The sequence below is a fragment of the Microtus oregoni genome, unplaced genomic scaffold (assembly GCF_018167655.1).
Source record: "Microtus oregoni isolate MIOR12 unplaced genomic scaffold, Mior012 000029F_ref0000214, whole genome shotgun sequence".
In the NCBI taxonomy this organism is placed as follows: Eukaryota; Metazoa; Chordata; class Mammalia; order Rodentia; family Cricetidae; genus Microtus; species Microtus oregoni.
In genome coordinates, this window is record NW_024543088.1 from 2,917,916 (window position 1) to 2,933,958 (window position 16,043).

General features: G+C 53.9%; 1 protein-coding gene across 2 annotated transcripts; it reads left to right on the forward strand.

The window, feature by feature from the left end:
• Positions 1-762: 762 nt before the first annotated feature.
• Positions 763-15,388, forward strand: LOC121465127 (AP-5 complex subunit zeta-1-like). Of its 2 annotated transcripts, none has more exons than XM_041678312.1 (17): positions 763-895; positions 3,366-3,500; positions 3,626-3,812; positions 4,166-4,310; positions 4,541-4,650; positions 5,656-5,824; positions 6,583-6,723; positions 7,465-7,502; positions 7,571-7,733; positions 8,462-8,643; positions 10,515-10,657; positions 11,004-11,144; positions 11,524-11,635; positions 12,430-12,527; positions 13,383-13,515; positions 13,589-13,803; positions 13,909-15,388. In XM_041678312.1, the coding sequence occupies exons 1-17, from the start codon at positions 855-857 to the stop codon at positions 14,177-14,179; spliced, it is 2,424 nt and encodes an 807-aa protein (XP_041534246.1). In that variant the 5' UTR covers positions 763-854; the 3' UTR covers positions 14,180-15,388. The 2 variants fall into 2 exon arrangements, with proteins under 2 accessions (XP_041534246.1, XP_041534247.1); XM_041678313.1 differs by lacking the exon at positions 763-895 and adding an exon at positions 927-1,739.
• The last annotated feature ends 655 nt before the right edge of the window (positions 15,389-16,043 follow it).

The window sequence follows — 16,043 nt, forward strand, 5'->3', positions numbered from 1 at the left end:
AGTGCATGCATGCATGTGTATGCTTGTGTATGTTAAGTACCTAGATATTTTTATGTGATGTTGGGAACTCAAGCGTAGTCCTCATGTTTACATGGCAAGCAATATGCTGACTGAGCCATTTCTCTAGCCCATATATATGGTATATGTATGTGTATTATTTTTTACTTTAACTACTTTCCACTAATGAAATTTTCAAATAAACTGCTACAGATTTTAAGAAGCAGGTCAAATATTATTCATGGTAACGTTTAATTGGTGTGCATGCATGTGTAGAGAAAGGGAAAATGACGAACCCCTGGCACCCAGGTTTGTCTTGCTGAGAGGATGGAGCCCAGGGCCTCACACAGGCCCAAAAGTACTCTAGCACCAAGTCACGCCCGAGCCCCTCACTGGGGGATTCTAGGCAGACACTACGTTCCTAGTCTTCTCTCCAGGTCCTAAATCTACCACTAGCAGTTCCGGGATGAAAAGGAGCTCTTCCGGGGCCAAGAGCTCCGGGCTCCAAGAACCACGGTTGTAGGGTTCCGTGGCTGACGGTGACGTGGACAGATGCCCCGGAGCTGGCCCGGAACCGGCTTCTGCGCTGCAACTCATTGGCTCGTGGTCTCCGCCCCGCCCACCTGACGCATAACAGAAGTCTTCCGCTAGCAGGGTCCTCCCACGTGATGTGGCACCGGAAGTCGGCCGCTCGCGCTTCAGGTTCTCCCACGTGACGCGGCCAGGGCGAGGGAGGGGTGAGAGAAGCAGAGGCAGGCACGCACGCACGCAGTTTGGTCACATGACCCATCATGTGATGCTACCCGGAAGTCCTCGACAACGCTTTGGTCGCGGTTGGCCTCCGAGCTGCGAGCAGGATGTTCTCGGCGGGCGCGGAGAGTCTGCTGCACCAGGCCAGGTCTGCGGATCTGGGGCCGGGGACACGGGGCGTGAGACGAAGCCAGGGAGGAGCGGGGAGGCGGTGGTTTCGCTGCGCGGCTCGGGTCCCCTGTGGCGCCCGGGACGGCCTGCGTGAGTGTGAGGTGCACGACCCAGCTAAGAAGTCCTCCATCGTGTCTGGTGCCAGGCTACGCTGGTCCTGCATTGAGCGCCTAGGTTGCGCCATCCTTCCCAACTAGCCGGTCCAAGACTTGATGGCACTCGGTCAAAGAGGAGGAAATGAGTATCAGAAACCCATACCTGATGCATTTGGTAAACTTAAAAAGCAAAGGGACAAATCTGGACTCTGAGCTGGGCCACTTGTGGGAAAGGATTAGGATGGAGAAGGTCTCTGGAATCCCAGAGAACAAGAGCTTGAACGAGCGTTTTAAAGTCTGGAGCCTGCGAGCAGGACAGAACTCAGAGGACTCAGTGGGTAAACTCCCTTGCAGCCAAGCCTGACGGCCTCAGCTAGACCCCGGGAATCCACGTGGAGAAGGAGAAAATCAGTTCCTTCAAGTTGTCTTCTGATCTCCACTCGAGCACCCCCAGCTGCACATAAATAAATAGATGTAACAAATTTTTAAAAAAAGCAAAACCAAAAAAACTCCAAGATAATTCTCTAAGATCCATTAGGACTAAGCGGTGACCGAGCCACACGATCCGCCCACAGGCCCACCGTCCTCCTCAGTAGGCAGGATAGTCTCCGTTTTAAGCAGAGTGTTTGTTACATGGGGACTTAAGTGTTGGCCAGCTTGTGACCGCCTCATGCCAGCACAAAAATAACGTTTCCCACTCAGATTCTGCTCCGGGTCCTGGGACAGGTGATGGAAAGCGACTCGTTGAAATTCTTTTTTGTCCTGGGAGGGGTCCCCAGGAGCAGTGGGGAGCTGTGGGAGAATTGGGTCAGTGTTTTAAAGCTGTGCTGAAGCAGGGTATCTCTCTTCCGGTCATTTCGTCCTCTGTCGTTAGGCCAGTTCGTGGCTCCCCTTCCTCACCCAGCCTCTTCTGTAGGAACCTAGCGTGACTGAGTGGATCCTGGAAAACCCAAGAAGGCTAGGGTGATGGGAAGGTTACTGGAGGTCATCCTACAGCCGGCAAAGACGTGCAGTGACTGCCGAGAGGAGGCTGTTTTCTTTTTGTTTCCCAGGAACCAAATTCAAGCCCTAGACAGGCAGGTCCAAAACTGGGCAGCATGCAAACTGTTAACCCCATCTGGAGACCACAGTAGGGCTGTCAGCCATGGTTTAGGATGTTGGGGGCCCTCAGCACCCATAGGCCCCTCATGCAGGTTTTTGTTGGTGGGGGGGAGCGGGGGGGAATAGTTGAGACAGAGCCTCACTCTGTGGCCCAGGAACTTGCTTTGTAGACCAAACTGACCTCAAATGCAACAGAGATCCACTTGACTGTGCCTTCCAAGTGCTGGGATTAAAGGTGTGTGCCACCGCACCAGGCAGCTCTCTCGTCGTGGGCCTTTATTTTGTGGTGTTGGGGATGGAATCCAGGGCTGCATGTATCTAAGCAAGCGCCCTTCTGCCGGGTTGCGGTCCCAGCCCTCTTTTCCTTGCTGTTAAGCTTGGAATAGAAGCTGGGAAACTGAGTTCTGCTCTGATGTTTAGCTTGGTCTCAGCATGTTCAATTGAAGCCAGTGACATATCAGGCTCACCTTACACTCTGCTGTAATCTTTGAGCTTCAATGTAGAAGCTTTTACATCCCCTCTCAAAAGTGGGAAGTTCACTGAACCATGTTTGAAGGGCAACTTGGGAGTGCTGGCAATGGTGCTCAGAGGTAGAGTGGCTGCTTCCTTATTAAGTGTAGGGCCCTGGCTTCAAACTCCATCACTGCCAATAAAGGAGGGGCTGGGGAAAGCAAGGCGTGGTTGTGCACACCTGTAGGTCTTGGAAGGACGAGGAAGGAGGATGAAGAGGTTGAGTCTGGGCTATGTAGTAAGTTCAACCGTGGCTGTATAGCAAGGCTCTCTGTGGGGGAGGAAGAGGCAACTTGGACTAAAGATTCCTGACTTTTGAAAGACTCATAAAACCTTTTACTGAGTATGTTGGCTCACTCTTGAATTGTCAGCACTTGGAAGCAGAGGCAGGAGGATTGCTGCAGACTCCAGGCTAGCCTGAGCTACAAAGTAAGGCCCTGTCTCAAAACAGAGGGGAAAAGAAAAACTTAACAATAGTGTGGGTTTTTTGTTTGTTTGTTTTTTTGTCATTGGAACAGCAGAACAAGGTTGGCTGCATGGCCTTTGGTAAAGGGTGTCACTAGGAAACTGGGGGTGCTACATCTCAATTCCAGGGGAGGAACCTGTCTGCACTCCACCCCTCCCAGGCACTGTGAGCCTGGATGGCTGCTGCTTGCTTTCTCTGTGCTGGTTAGGGAGAGTCCCCCAGTGGGGAACGTGCCTGTGGTTCAGGGCAGCACCGTGGTCCCCTTCCTTCCTTAGGGAGATACAGGATGAGGAGCTGCAGCGATTCTGCACCCGGGTCACTAAGCTGCTGCAGGAACCTCCAGGGCCAGCCGCCGTGGATGCCCTACAGAGGCTCTTCCTCATTGTCTCAGCCACCAAGTATCCCCGACGGTGAGTGGACAGCACTGCTGGGAAAACCCTACACATCCAGCAGACAGGTTCCAGCCATCTTCCCTGGGGTGTCAGCGTACGTGCCTCAGGCCTGACATGTCATCTGCCGGGGTCTCACCCTCCAGGCTGGAGAAGGTGTGTATGGACCTGTTGCAGAACACCCTCTGTTCGCCCACAAATCCTGAGCAGCTTCAGGTCCTCTGTGCCGCTATCTTGAGAGAGATGTCACCTTTTGATGACCTGGCCTTGTCCTGTGATCACACCCAAAACACCCGGCAGTTCAGTCTTGTGGCCTCTGTACTCTTAGCCCAGGTAACACAATTGCCACCATTGGGGACAGGGGGGAGGGGTGGCATCTGTTTCTTGTGGTTCTGGGATCACAGGAATACAGCAAACTGGTTTGTCCCTCAGTGTGTCCAGTGCTGCGGAGACCAACTCTGTCCGGAGTCCATCCCCTTGGATGGTCTAATGACTGTTTCATGTGCATAGCCCCCCATGCACACACTCCGGGTCTCTGTTGATAGCTCAGTCGGGCTCCAGGGCCGGGCCTGCCAGTGTGATGTTCTGAGCTTAAAGAGCGGCTGCAGTATGCTTCCCAGGGATCGAACCCAGGTCCTTATGCTGCTGAGACACTCGTGTCCTCAGCTTCCTGTCCTACTTTGAAGGGAGACAGAAAAGGAGAGATCAGCTGTCTGAGCCAGCACATCTTCAAGATCCTTGAGAACCGGCAGCCCGAGGGGCCCAGCGTTAGGCACCTCCTCCCCGTCCTGACCAAGATCATTGGCCTGGCCCCAGGCACCCTCGTGGAAGGTACTAGACAGTTCTTCCCTAAAGGCCTTCGTGGCTCCTTTCCCACAGTAACTGTAGTCTAGGGTGTGGTGGAAGGAGGTTAGAGCTGTTGGAGAATCATGCATAGCTTCCCAGGGTATACCCATGGTATGGGGTTCTGTTGAGCCCCATTTTCTCTAGAGCAGATTTGGCATCACCTGGGAATCTGGAGACCTAACTTTCCCTCACTACACCTCCTCCCATCCCCACAGACCAGACCAACCTGCTCAGCAGAAGGCTAGTGGACTGGCTGCGCTACGCCAGCATCCAGCAAGGCCTTCCATACTCAGGCGGCTTCTTCTCTACACCCAGGACCCGGCAGGTAAGTCCCGGCTGCTTTGGGGTCCCAGGGAGCTGAAATCACAAAAGCTCTGTCACAGGCTGGGGATGAGAGGATGAGGCCCAGGTGGTAGGGCATTTGCCTAGCATGTGTTTAGCCTTAGGTTCAAGCCCTGGAACCACGAAAACACGTGTGGTGCACACCTGCAGCCCCAGAACCACAAAAACGTGTGGTGCACACCTGCAGTCCCAGAACCACATAAACGCGTGTGGTGCACACCTGCAGTCCCAGAACCACATAATTGCATGTGGTGCACACCTGCAGTCCCAGAACCACGTAAACGCGTGTGGTGCACACCTGCAGCCCCAGAACCACGTAAACGTGTGGTGAACACCTGCAGCCCCAGAACCACGTAAACGCGTGTGGTGCACACCTGCAGCCCCAGAACCACGTAAACGCATGTGGTGAACACCTGCAGCCCCAGACCAAGGAGGCGGGAACAAGAATAAGGATTTGTGTCATCCTCAGCTACGTAGCAAGTTTGAGAACACACTGGTGTACATGAGATGCTGTCAAAAAAACAAAGCAATGCTACTGTCTCTGATAGTGCTCATTTCCTCTCTCCCATGCACTGACACCACACACAGCGAGTCAGTCTCACCAGGCAGGTTCCTATAGACGCTGCTTATCCTTCCCCTTGGTTCCAGTAAGGTTTCTCATTGCTCTCTACTGTGGAGTGGGGAAAGTCCAGGATGGGGGAACACACTTTGAACCTGACAGCTACTCAGCCTGCGTGGCTCCTGCTCAGTGCCTACAGAGGACGCCAGACACATCTGAGCTGGAGCTGTCCCATGTGTTTAGGTCTTGGGGCAGGCATGCCTGGATCTAGGAGTATGGGTGCTTTCTACAAGGCTGTAGCCCGACAGGGCAGGAAATGCAGGTCCCTGGCCATGGTGGAGCTCACAGCCTCCTGTACATGACTTCTGTGCTCCTGTGTACTTTATGAGTCCACCAGGCTTGTCCCCAGCCCTGTCCTTCCTCCCACAGCCAGGTCCCATCACAGAGGTGGATGGAGCAGTGGCTTCTGACTTCTTCACGGTCCTCTCCACGGGCCAGCACTTCACAGAGGACCAGTGGCTGAACATGCAGGCCTTCTCCATGCTTCGGAAATGGCTGCTCCACAGTGGCCCTGAGGATCCAGGCAGTCCAGATGCAGGTGTGCCCAGGGTAGAACAGAGAGCACTGAGGGGTAGAGAGTGCAGACACGCTGTGGTTGGGTGAGGGTAAGGTGTGGGCAAGACGAAAACCACAGGTGCCTGTGGGCCAAGCAAGGAGTGTGCTGAGTTTGGAGGCCAGCAGCAGAGGGCCATTGACCCCAGGAGGAGCCGAGAACACAGCCCAGTGCCTTTGTAAGCATACTGATGTCTCCATGAGGTGTCCCAGAGAGCCAGACGGATCATCCACGGCAGCTATTCACAGGCCTATCTGATTGTGTCCCAGCTGCAGACTTGGTTTGTAGTCAGATTGAGCTGCTCATGGTGGTGTGTGCCCACGAGCCCAGCTCTTGGGAGGTAGAGGCAGAAAGATTGGGGAATTCAAGGCCACCCTCAGCTACATAGTTTGAAGCCAGCCTGAGCTACAACCCAGGCTGTCTTGAGACTTTGTCTCAAAAACACAAAATTAAACCAAGTGTAGGGATCCATATCTATCATGCCAGCACCTGGGACTCTGAGGCAGGGGGATTATAAGTTTGAGACCAGCTTCAGCTACATAGCAAGACCCTGTTTGCATATAGTAAAAACAAGCAGAAAACCAACCAGTAACCCAGATAAATTTGTGCATCTAGCCCTGGTGACAACAGCTTCATACTTGATGACTTGGGCGACCTTGAGCACTCTGGGAAGCTGCTGGAACGTGTAGTCTGCCCAGCCTGCCTGTCCACACAAGGGTACCAGGGATTATTTTCTCCTACAGATGACAGGTCAGAGCTGGAGGGCTCCACCCTGTCTGTGCTCTCTGCTGCCTCCACTGCCAGCCGACTGCTGCCCCCTCGGGAGAGGCTGAGAGAGGTGGCCTTTGAGTACTGCCAGCGCCTATTGGAGCAGAGTAACCGGAGTGAGTCCCCAGGCTACCAACACATTTCCCTGCAGGGTGGGGTCAAGGCAGCCAACCTAGCTGAGTGTCTGTAAGCTATAACTACTTAATGAAACTTCAAAATGATGGTCTCGAAGCTTATGTAATTAGTATACAGGCATTTGTGATGAAATGTTATTTGAAAAAAGATGTATAATTGCATTAATAATGTGGACATCAGTGTTTGAAATATGCAAATAAAGACTAGATGAAAATGTAAAAAAAAAAAAAAAAAAGAACTAACCCTGGAACAAAGGCCGAGAGGTGACTCAGCAGTTAAGAGCACTTGGCTGCTCTTGCAGAGGACCTGGTTTTGGTTCCAAGTATCCACATGGTTTCCCACAGTAACTACAGTTACAGAGGATCTGATGCCCTCTTCTGGCCTCCTCAGATACCAAGCAAGCATATGGTGCACATATATAACATGTAGAAAAAACACCTATTCACATGAAATGAAATTGAAAATAAAATCTTGAAGAGCCATGGGCCTCAGATCACTGTGGGATTCGGAGCCTCCTTGTGTCTGAGGACAGGCCCTACCTGTGTGCCTAGCACCTCGCTTCTGGCATCCAAGGTCCACCCATCTTGTCCACACCTTATAGGCACCAGTCCCTGCCCCCTGTCTTGTCACATGCCTGCTCATTATCCTGATCTCAAACTTGTAGGACACAGGCTGCCTTGTTGTGGGGCTGTTTAGAGACAAGTCAACTTTCTTTGTTCCAGGAGCCTTAAGGAAGGGGGACTCCGACCTACAGAAAGCTGTGAGTAGCCTGCAGGGTGCTGGGGCAAGTGCTGCCTGACCCTTTGACACAACTCGGTGTCCCTGCAGTGCCTGGTGGAAGCTGTGTTGGTGCTGGACGTGCTGTGCCGGCAGGACCCCTCCTTCCTTTACCGCACCCTCTCCTGCCTGAAGGCCCTGCATAGGAGGCTAGGTGAAGACCCTGGCAGTGAGCGGGCACTGGTGCCCCTTGCCCAGTTCTTCCTGAACCATGGTGAGTCTGGGTGCATGGGAAGTTTCTTCCGGGCCTCAGAGGCTGTCACATTTACAGTTTTGTTTGTTTATTGGCAATCTGAGCATGGAGCCCAGGTCCTTCACATGCTAGACAAGGTGCTCTGTCACTGAGTCACACCCCAGCCCCTCACTGGGGGACTCTAGGCAGGGGCTCTACCACCGAGTTTAATCCCCAGTCCTCTTTTTATTTTAATTGCTTAATTTTGTTTTTACTTGGTTGATGTGATTTTACTTTCTTGTTTTAAAACAGGCCCTTCTGTGTAGCTCCAGCTGACCTGGAGCTCATGGAGGTTCACTTGCCTCTGTCTCTCAAGTACTGGATTTAAAAGGGTGTGCACCACACCTAGCCTCTCTTTATTTTGGAATAGGGTCTCACAGAGTTGCCCAGGCTGGTCTTAAGCTTGGGATTCTTCTGCTTCAGCCTCCTGAGTGGCTGAGATTACAGTTCTGGGCCAAGCAGGACTCTGCTCTACCGTGGGCCCACAAAGTCAGGAGTCGAGGCCTGCTGCCTTCCTGACAGTGTCCTCATGGGCTGTGCTCTGTGGTCTCAGGGAGGCAGCGCCATCTACAGCAGGCTCTTGGTGTTCTGGAGACACGTGCAGCCCTGTGGCTCTGCCACACTGAGCTCTGGCTAAAGCAGAACTCACCTCAAGTCATGGCAGACTCTGCGGCAGAGCCTGATGCCCTGGCGGCCTGGGTGTCTTTCAGGGGAGGCGGCCACCGTGGATGCGGAAGCCATCTACCAGCACCTGCTCAGCAGGCTCCCTTCCGAGCGCTTCTACAGCCCAATCCTGGCCTTCGAGGTCACACACTTCTGCACGCACAACCTGGCCCAGTTCGACCCCCACTTCCTCAGCCTCCTCAGGTTGAGCTTCCCTAGTCTGTTCAAGGCAAGTGTAGACTTTTTTGGGGGTGGGTCCAGGCCTTCTCCCCTTTTCAGTTGATCTCCGTTTGGGACACAGGGTGAGGTGTTAGGACTAGGGGTCTCCATATATCATAACATACAGACAGCATCATCTCAGACAGCCACATGAGATACAGACATGGTACTTCATACATGTAATCCCAGCACAAGGGAGGCTGAGGCAAGGGGATCAGAAGTAAGAGTTCAAGGCCTGCTTCAGTTACAGCCTGGGCTGTGTGACACCATGTCTCAAAAAGCACACAAAGCCGGATGTGTCGGCCCCTATCCTAGCCTCAGGAGTCAGAGGCATGAGGATCCCTAAGAGTTCAAGACCAGCCTGGTCTTCATAAGCAAGTTCCAGGACGACCAGGGCCTCATCGTGACACCTTGTCTCAAAAACAGCACAAAGAAAAACTTAGGGCCTGGAGAGATGGCTTAGTGGTTAGCAGCACTGGCTGCTCTTGCGGAGGACCCAGTTTCGGTTCCCAGCACATGGTGCCTCACAACCATCTGTATGTAACAAATTCCGCGGGACCCAGTGTCCTTGCTGTGTCTTCAGGCACTTCATGCACACAGTGCCTACATATATGCAGGCAGTCCACACATACATCTAAAACAATATCTAAAGTCGTGCATAGACGAGAGATGGATGGCTGGCTTGGAGCTGGCCAGCTTCAGTTTTGAGATCCCTCTGCTCCCGGAAGCCGAGCTTCCTACATGCCGAATTGCAGGTGTGTGCAGCCATGCCTGCTTGATCCACGACAGTACTGTAGCGGGTGCATGTGCATTCAGTTCATCAGTGTGAGCCTGGGATGGATCTGTGGGAGCGGGGGATATGTATGTGCTTGTAGAGGTCAGAGGTCAACCTTAGGTGGTGTTCCTCAAACAATGGGGCCTCTCCAAGTAGGCTACCCTGTGTCTACTTCCCCAGTGCAGGGCATACGCCACCATGCCCGGAAATTTTATTCAGGTTCTGGGGGATAAAACCACGGTTTCTGTGTGTGCACAGCAAGTGCTTTCCTGACTGCGCCAGCTCCCCAGCCCATCGTGTGTCTTTAACTTGTACTTCTCAGTCTACCTGTTAGAACCATTTATAGACCCAGTCCTGCGTGTGTGTGTGTGTGTACCGCGTGCGCGCTTGAATGTTCCTGTATTCCATGTATATGAGTCTAGATACACGTGTGTGGAGATCAAAACACAAACCCGGTGTTGTGATCCTTACGTCCTTACCCTCCACCTGGTTGTTTGAGGTTGGGTGTGAGCAGGCTAAATGCCCAGCCGGCCCCAGGAACTGTGCTGACTGCCTCCCCAAGGATTTTGGGTGCACACTGCTATCCCCCGCATTGTGCAGGCCCTCGTGTTTGTGCAACAAGCACTTTCCTGACTGAGCCGTCTCCCTGCCCCAAAACTCGGTCCTTTTTCTAAAGAAAACAGGAGTAATTCAGAAATGGCTGCTGTCATTGCTGCCACAAAATTGGCTGCAAAAGACAAAATAGAATAGCAAGTATGGCCAGAAACGGCTCCAGCTGGTAAAGACACTTGCTGCTGACAGTCGGGGTTCCCTCCCTGGGACCCATGTGATAAAATGAGAGACCCCGTTCCTGCGCGATGTCCTTTGTCTTCCACTCGTGTGTACCTGTGCACATGCTCACTTTCACAGCAGTAAGTGAAACCCTCAAAACATAGCCAAAGATACGCAGTGGGGGGGGGGGGGAGGACAGGGAGGGCTGAGTCCAGCTGCCCCTGTCTGAACGGAGTGTCTTTATGTGAGTGGGCAGTAGGAGGCCATTGGACAAGGCCATGGCCAGCTAGCGTGATCCTGCCCTGTCTGAGCCACTGTGTCTCTTCCTCCCACAGTTCCTGGCTTGGAACAGCCCTCCCCTCACAGCCGAGTTTGTGGTCCTCCTCCCGGCTCTGGTGGATGCTGGCACCGCCGTGGAGATGTTGCACGCACTGCTTGACCTGCCCTGCCTGACAGCTGCTCTGGACCTACAGCTCAGGTGGGCCCACTCTGCCCCGGTCAGCCCTGTCCCCTCCGTGCAGCCAGGCACCAGCTCTGCCCTCCTTGCTCTGCTCCCATCCCCCTGCACCAGGGCCCCTGCAAGGCTCCAGACCACAGACAGTGTATCTCTGCTCGCTTTGCCACCCACCCCACGCGGCCCCTGAGCCCTCAGCTCCTCAGTGCACTCATGCTCAGCAAGGGAGTCTCCCATGTTCTCCGGCCCAGAGTGCTTCCCAGCCCTGAGAGCCTGCGATGCTCCAGCAGTGCCCCTGGCATCGGGCCAGATAGGACCGTGGTTGACTCATGCTGAGAGTAGTGTCCCAGCTGAGCCTCTGTCCTCTCAGGTCCTCACAGACCCCATCGGAAAGGCCGCTTTGGGACGTCTCCCTCAGGATTCCCAACTGCCTGGAGGCCTTCCGGGACCCACAGTTCCAGGGACTCTTCCGATACCTGCTTCGTACCAAGGCCAGCGGCTCCACAGAGAGGTGGGAAACCTGGGCCAATCACCGAACATGATGTAGGACTCTGCCAGAGAAAACGCTGTGTTCTTACTCAGCCTGGGCTCCACCCATTGACCCAGCCCTCAGCTGGTGCTGTGGACAGTCCACTTTACAAAGGGGAAACTAAGGCCTAGCATATTCTGGGGACTGAGAGGACCAGGAATGGCCTGCAGGCCCTTGCTGCTGTGTCCCTGGCTCTGCTGTCCTGGGGCCCTTGGCATGTCCTGGTCTGATTGAGCCCTGTGGAACACGTGAGCAGTGACTACCAGTGGCTGGGCATAGCGTCCCTGCTTCTGACTACTGTGGGGTCACTCAGGAAGGAAAGTGGGCAGGCCCTCAGTAGCACCATTGTGTCTGTCCCCAGATTGACACCGCTTCACCAGCTGCTGAAGCCCATGGCCAGCTGTGGCCGGGTAACCCAGTGTTCGGAGGCGGTGCCCATCCTCCTTCAGGCCTTCTTCTCAGCTGTGACCCAGGTGAGCCCACTGCCCAGGTCCCTTCCCCTATAGACCTCATATAGTCAGGAGGACCCAGGCCAGAGGTGGTGCACTGACCTTGACCCCACAGGCGGTTTGTCTTGCAGCACCCTCCATGGTCTCGGTAAGAGAGACAGGAAAGGGCTACTCACCCTTCAGCCCTCAGGATGGGGCAGGCTGGCAGCGCAAGCTAGAGCCAAAACAGCCTGTGCCCAGTCCCCTGAGCTCCCATAGCCCAGGGCTTTCCTCCTGACTGCATGTTCCCAGGCTGGACGAGTGGAAGCCTTCAGAACCCCTTGAGGGCGGCTAGGAACAGAGTGGGGCCATTTGAGGTCACTCAGACAAAATAGAATCTTAGCCGGGGAACAGGCTTAGATTTTTTTGTTTTGGGAAAAGGCTTAGATTTTTCTTTTTTTTGTTTTTGTTTCTGTTTGCATATTTGAGACACTGCCTCTCTGTATAAACTGCTGGCCTGGAGCTCACCATGTGAACTAGAGCGGCCTCAGACTCTCAGATCCTCCTGCCTCTGTCTCCCAAGTGCTGGGCCTTAAGGTGTCACCACCGCGCCCTGCAGCAGAGCAGGTCCTGAGGGAAAGATGTAGTGCAGTAGCAGAGCCGGGAGGCTGGGGTTTCTGGGTCCTCCCTCTGGTTCTCAGGTGCTGGGGAAGGCAGGCAGTGAATGAGGAGATTCACCCCTAAGTCATGCTTCCCTTTGTGGCCTCGCTCCTCCCTGAGGGTAGAAGATAATAGCGCAACTGCCCAGGACTGAACCTGTCTCTTGTTCTTGATCCCAGTTTGCTGATGGGGCCCTGATCAACCAGCTGGCACTGCTGCTCCTAGACAGAAGTGACTCCCTCTACCAGGTCCCTCAGTATGAGGCCAGTGTGCACAGGTAGGCAGGGTCACCAGTGCTGCGGTACACACACCTCTGCGCCCCCTGTCCTGTGCACAGCTAGGAGTCTGAGCACTTTCCTGTCCCGCCAGTTCCTCCCCCAGGTGCAGCTTGCCTCCCATTCAGTACATTTTGGTGTCTGTCCTCCTCTGAGACTCTGTGTCCTTTGAATGGTGGGCTTACGTCTCTATGGCAGAGATTCCTGTCCACCAAGGTCCCTTTCCTTTAGGGCAGTGGTTCTCAACCTTCCTAATGCTGTGACATTTCCTCATATTGTGGTGACCTCCCAACCATAAGATTATTTTCATTGCTACTACATAACTGTAATTTTGCTATTCTTATGAATCCTAATGTAAATATCTGATATGCAGGATTTCTAATTGCCAGCTCAAAAGGTCATGACCCTCGGGTTGAGAGACACTGCTTTAGGTCGTTCATTCTCATGTAGATGTGCACCCATCCTGGGAATTAAACCTAAGGCCACCTTAACCCTAGATAAGTGCTCTACCACTGAGCCACACCCCAGCCCCTCACTGGGGATTCTAGGCAGGGGCTCTACCACTGAGCCACACCCCAGCCCCTCACTGGGGATTCTAGGCAGGAGCTCTCCTCCTCAGTTTTATGACAGGACTCACTCCAGTGCAGGCTGTCCTAAATCTCACAGCATCCCTTCTACCTCACTCTCTCCAGTAGCCTGGATTTGAGACAGTCATGTCCCCAGTAGAGTGACTCAACAGGTGACAGTTCTTATCTCCCTGACTTCCACCAGGTGCTTCTGGCTCTTTCCCATCAGATTGGCCGGGCTCAGATCTGCCCTGATCACACAGCCTCACAGGGTTTTTGCTCTCCTGGCAGGGTGCTGAGCTCCCAGCTTCTGGTGCTATGCAAGCTGAAGCCATCATTGGTGGTGGAGCTGTCACGAGAGCTTCTGGAATTTGTGGGGAGCGTGAGCAGCATCTGCAGCCGAGCCAGCATGTTCACCTGTGTGGTAAGCACATGCCCACCCTCCCACCATTGGACAGGAAGCCCTGTTGTGTGCTAAGCCTCTGTTCTGGGCTTAGGTATGGGCTATTGGTGAGTACCTGTCGGTGACCTGCGACAAGAGATGCACAGTGGAGCAGATCAACAAGTTCTTTGAAGCACTTGAGGCCCTGCTGTTTGAAGTCACCCAGTCCCGCCCCTCGGCTGACCTGCCCTGCTGTCCCCCACAGGTGGTCACTGTACTCATGACCACGCTGACCAAGCTGGCCTCCCGGAGCCAAGACCTGATCCCAAGGTATCCAGCTGGGGAGTGCAGAGTAGGAGCCCATGAGGACAGCCATCTGGGTGTGTTAGGGGGCTGTCCTTGGCAGTTAAATAGCTGAGCCCCTCTCTTCCCCAGGGTGTCATTGTTCCTGTCAAAAATTCGGACCCTGGCCCAGAACCCAGCCACCAGCTCCGTGCACAGTGAGGAGAATGCAGAAGCCATCCGTACCCGGGCCACAGAGCTACTGACTCTACTGAAGATGCCCAGTGTGGCCCAATTTGTGTTCACACCCACTGCAGGCGTGTGCCAGCCTCGCTACCACCGAGACACCAACACAGCCCTGCCTCTAGCCCTGCACACCGTCAGCCGGCTGGTGGAGAAGGAGGCTGGCCTCTTGCCAGGTTGAAGAAGGGACAGTCACCACTTGAACATTGACTACAGTTTAAGAGCCTGGGCGGCCAGCCTGATACTTGAGTTGAGCTGCAAGCTGGGGCAACTGGAGGAGAGTGGGGAGGAAGGTGGACATGGCCCTGAAGATGGGGTCACTAGTTCCTGGGGATGCGCCATCCAGCCTTGTCCCGGTGGCTGGTCACACTCAGCGTTGAACATGTGATAGATGGCTGAGCGTTTTTCCCTAGGCTGAGCAGAAGCGGCCTGGCTACTCACTGCTGTTAACTTGTTCCTAGAGTTGGGGCGGGAGCAGTCCAGGACCAATAATAAGGTGCTTATGCTGGGCAGGGGTGGTGCACGCCTTCTATCCCAGCACTCTGGAGCTGAGGCCAGCTAGGGCTACACAGAAACCAAAGCACTCACACCACACACACACACACACGAAGAATTTTAGTGCTTATGTGTAGGTGCTATGCACATACCACAACACACATGTGGATATCAGGAGACAGCTTTGGTGACTCAGCCTCTCCTTTGTGTGGGTCCTGGCTGGTTGTGAGGCTCGGTGACAAGCACTTTGCCTACTGAACCATCTTGCCTTTCCCCAAATAAACCTTTAAGTGCTGTGTACAGCCAAGATCTCTCTGCCGTCCTCAGACTGGGAGATAACCAGAGCCTGAGCATGGCCTGGAGCCTGGGCCCTTCCCACCCTGTCCTGTGTGGAGGGAAGTGGCCGGTTCTCGTGCAGGAAATCCCTGGTCCTCATGTTTAGCTCTGGTGTCTTGGATGTGACAGAAGTGACAATACCAGGAGATGAGGCTGTAGCTCAGCAAGTGGAGTGTGTCCTCCGTGCACAAAGTCCAGCATGACCCAAGCATTGTAGGGCACACCTGCAGTCCCAGCACCTGGGAGGTGGAGGCAGCGGGGTCAGAAGTTCAAGCTCACCCCTGGGTATGCAGTAATTCAGAGGGCTGCCTGGACTACAGAAGAAATTGGGCCTGGGAGATGACTCAGCACATTAAAGCCTTTGTCATAGAAGCCTGATACCCACGTTTGACCCCTGGATTCTAGGTGGAGAGCCAGGTGCCTGGTGTGTGCACACCCGCAGAAACTGGATCAGTCCAAAGCTCACAGGCCTGCTAGCCTGGGGTACGCAGAGCAGCAGGAGAACAAGAACCAACTCCCAGAAGATGTGTTTGTTATGTCTTCTTGCACACACGAGACATTTTAAAAGCCAAATAAATTCAGGTACTCATGAGGATGTCGTGTCTCCAGGGTACACCTGCAGTCGGTGTTGCCTGTTTATGCTGCTTCGTAGTTGAAGGATGTGGGGAGGTAAGGAGGGCTCCTACATGCTCCCGCAGTCCTGTGCAGAAGTGCCCAGGTTTCATGCTGGTGCTCAGGGCTGCAGGGTTCTGCCTGAGTCTTTTTGCAGTTTCCTCGAGCCCTTGGTTGGGCTGCTCTAAGAGATCATAGCTGGAACTGCTCAGGTACTGTCAGTACATGGCCACTAGGAGGCGCCGTTGCTTTTAGTCTATCACTGGGCAAGCCTTTGACCCTACCCACAGCCCCACCCTTCGCTTTCTGCCTCTGGGCTTTGCATTATGTTCTCCCTGTGTGGGGTCAGAGCTCTCTAAGAAAAGTAAGGCTTTGGTGGCGCAAGCCTTTAATCCCAGCACTCAGGAGGCAGAGGCAGGCGGATCTCTGTGAGTTCGAGGCCAGCCTGTTCTACAAGAGCTAGTTCCAGGACAGGAACCAAAAAAGCTACGGAGAAACCCTGTCTGACAGGCTCCAAAACCACATAGGAACCCTGCCTCGAAAAAACAAAAACAAAAAAAAAAAAAGAAAAGAAAAAAAAAAGGCTTAAGACAGCAGCTGAG

What these genes read in the sequence shown, in the direction of transcription:
- LOC121465127 (XM_041678312.1), top strand. Translation starts at nt 855, where the DNA reads ATGTTCTCGGCGGGCGCGGAGAGTCTGCTGCACCAGGCCAG. An exon ending in GCTTCCCTAGTCTGTTCAAG is followed by an intron (nt 8,644 to 10,514) that starts GCAAGTGTAGAC and finishes TTCCTCCCACAG; the next exon opens with TTCCTGGCTTGGAACAGCCC. An exon ending in AGCCAAGACCTGATCCCAAG is followed by an intron (nt 13,804 to 13,908) that starts GTATCCAGCTGG and finishes TCTCTTCCCCAG; the next exon opens with GGTGTCATTGTTCCTGTCAA.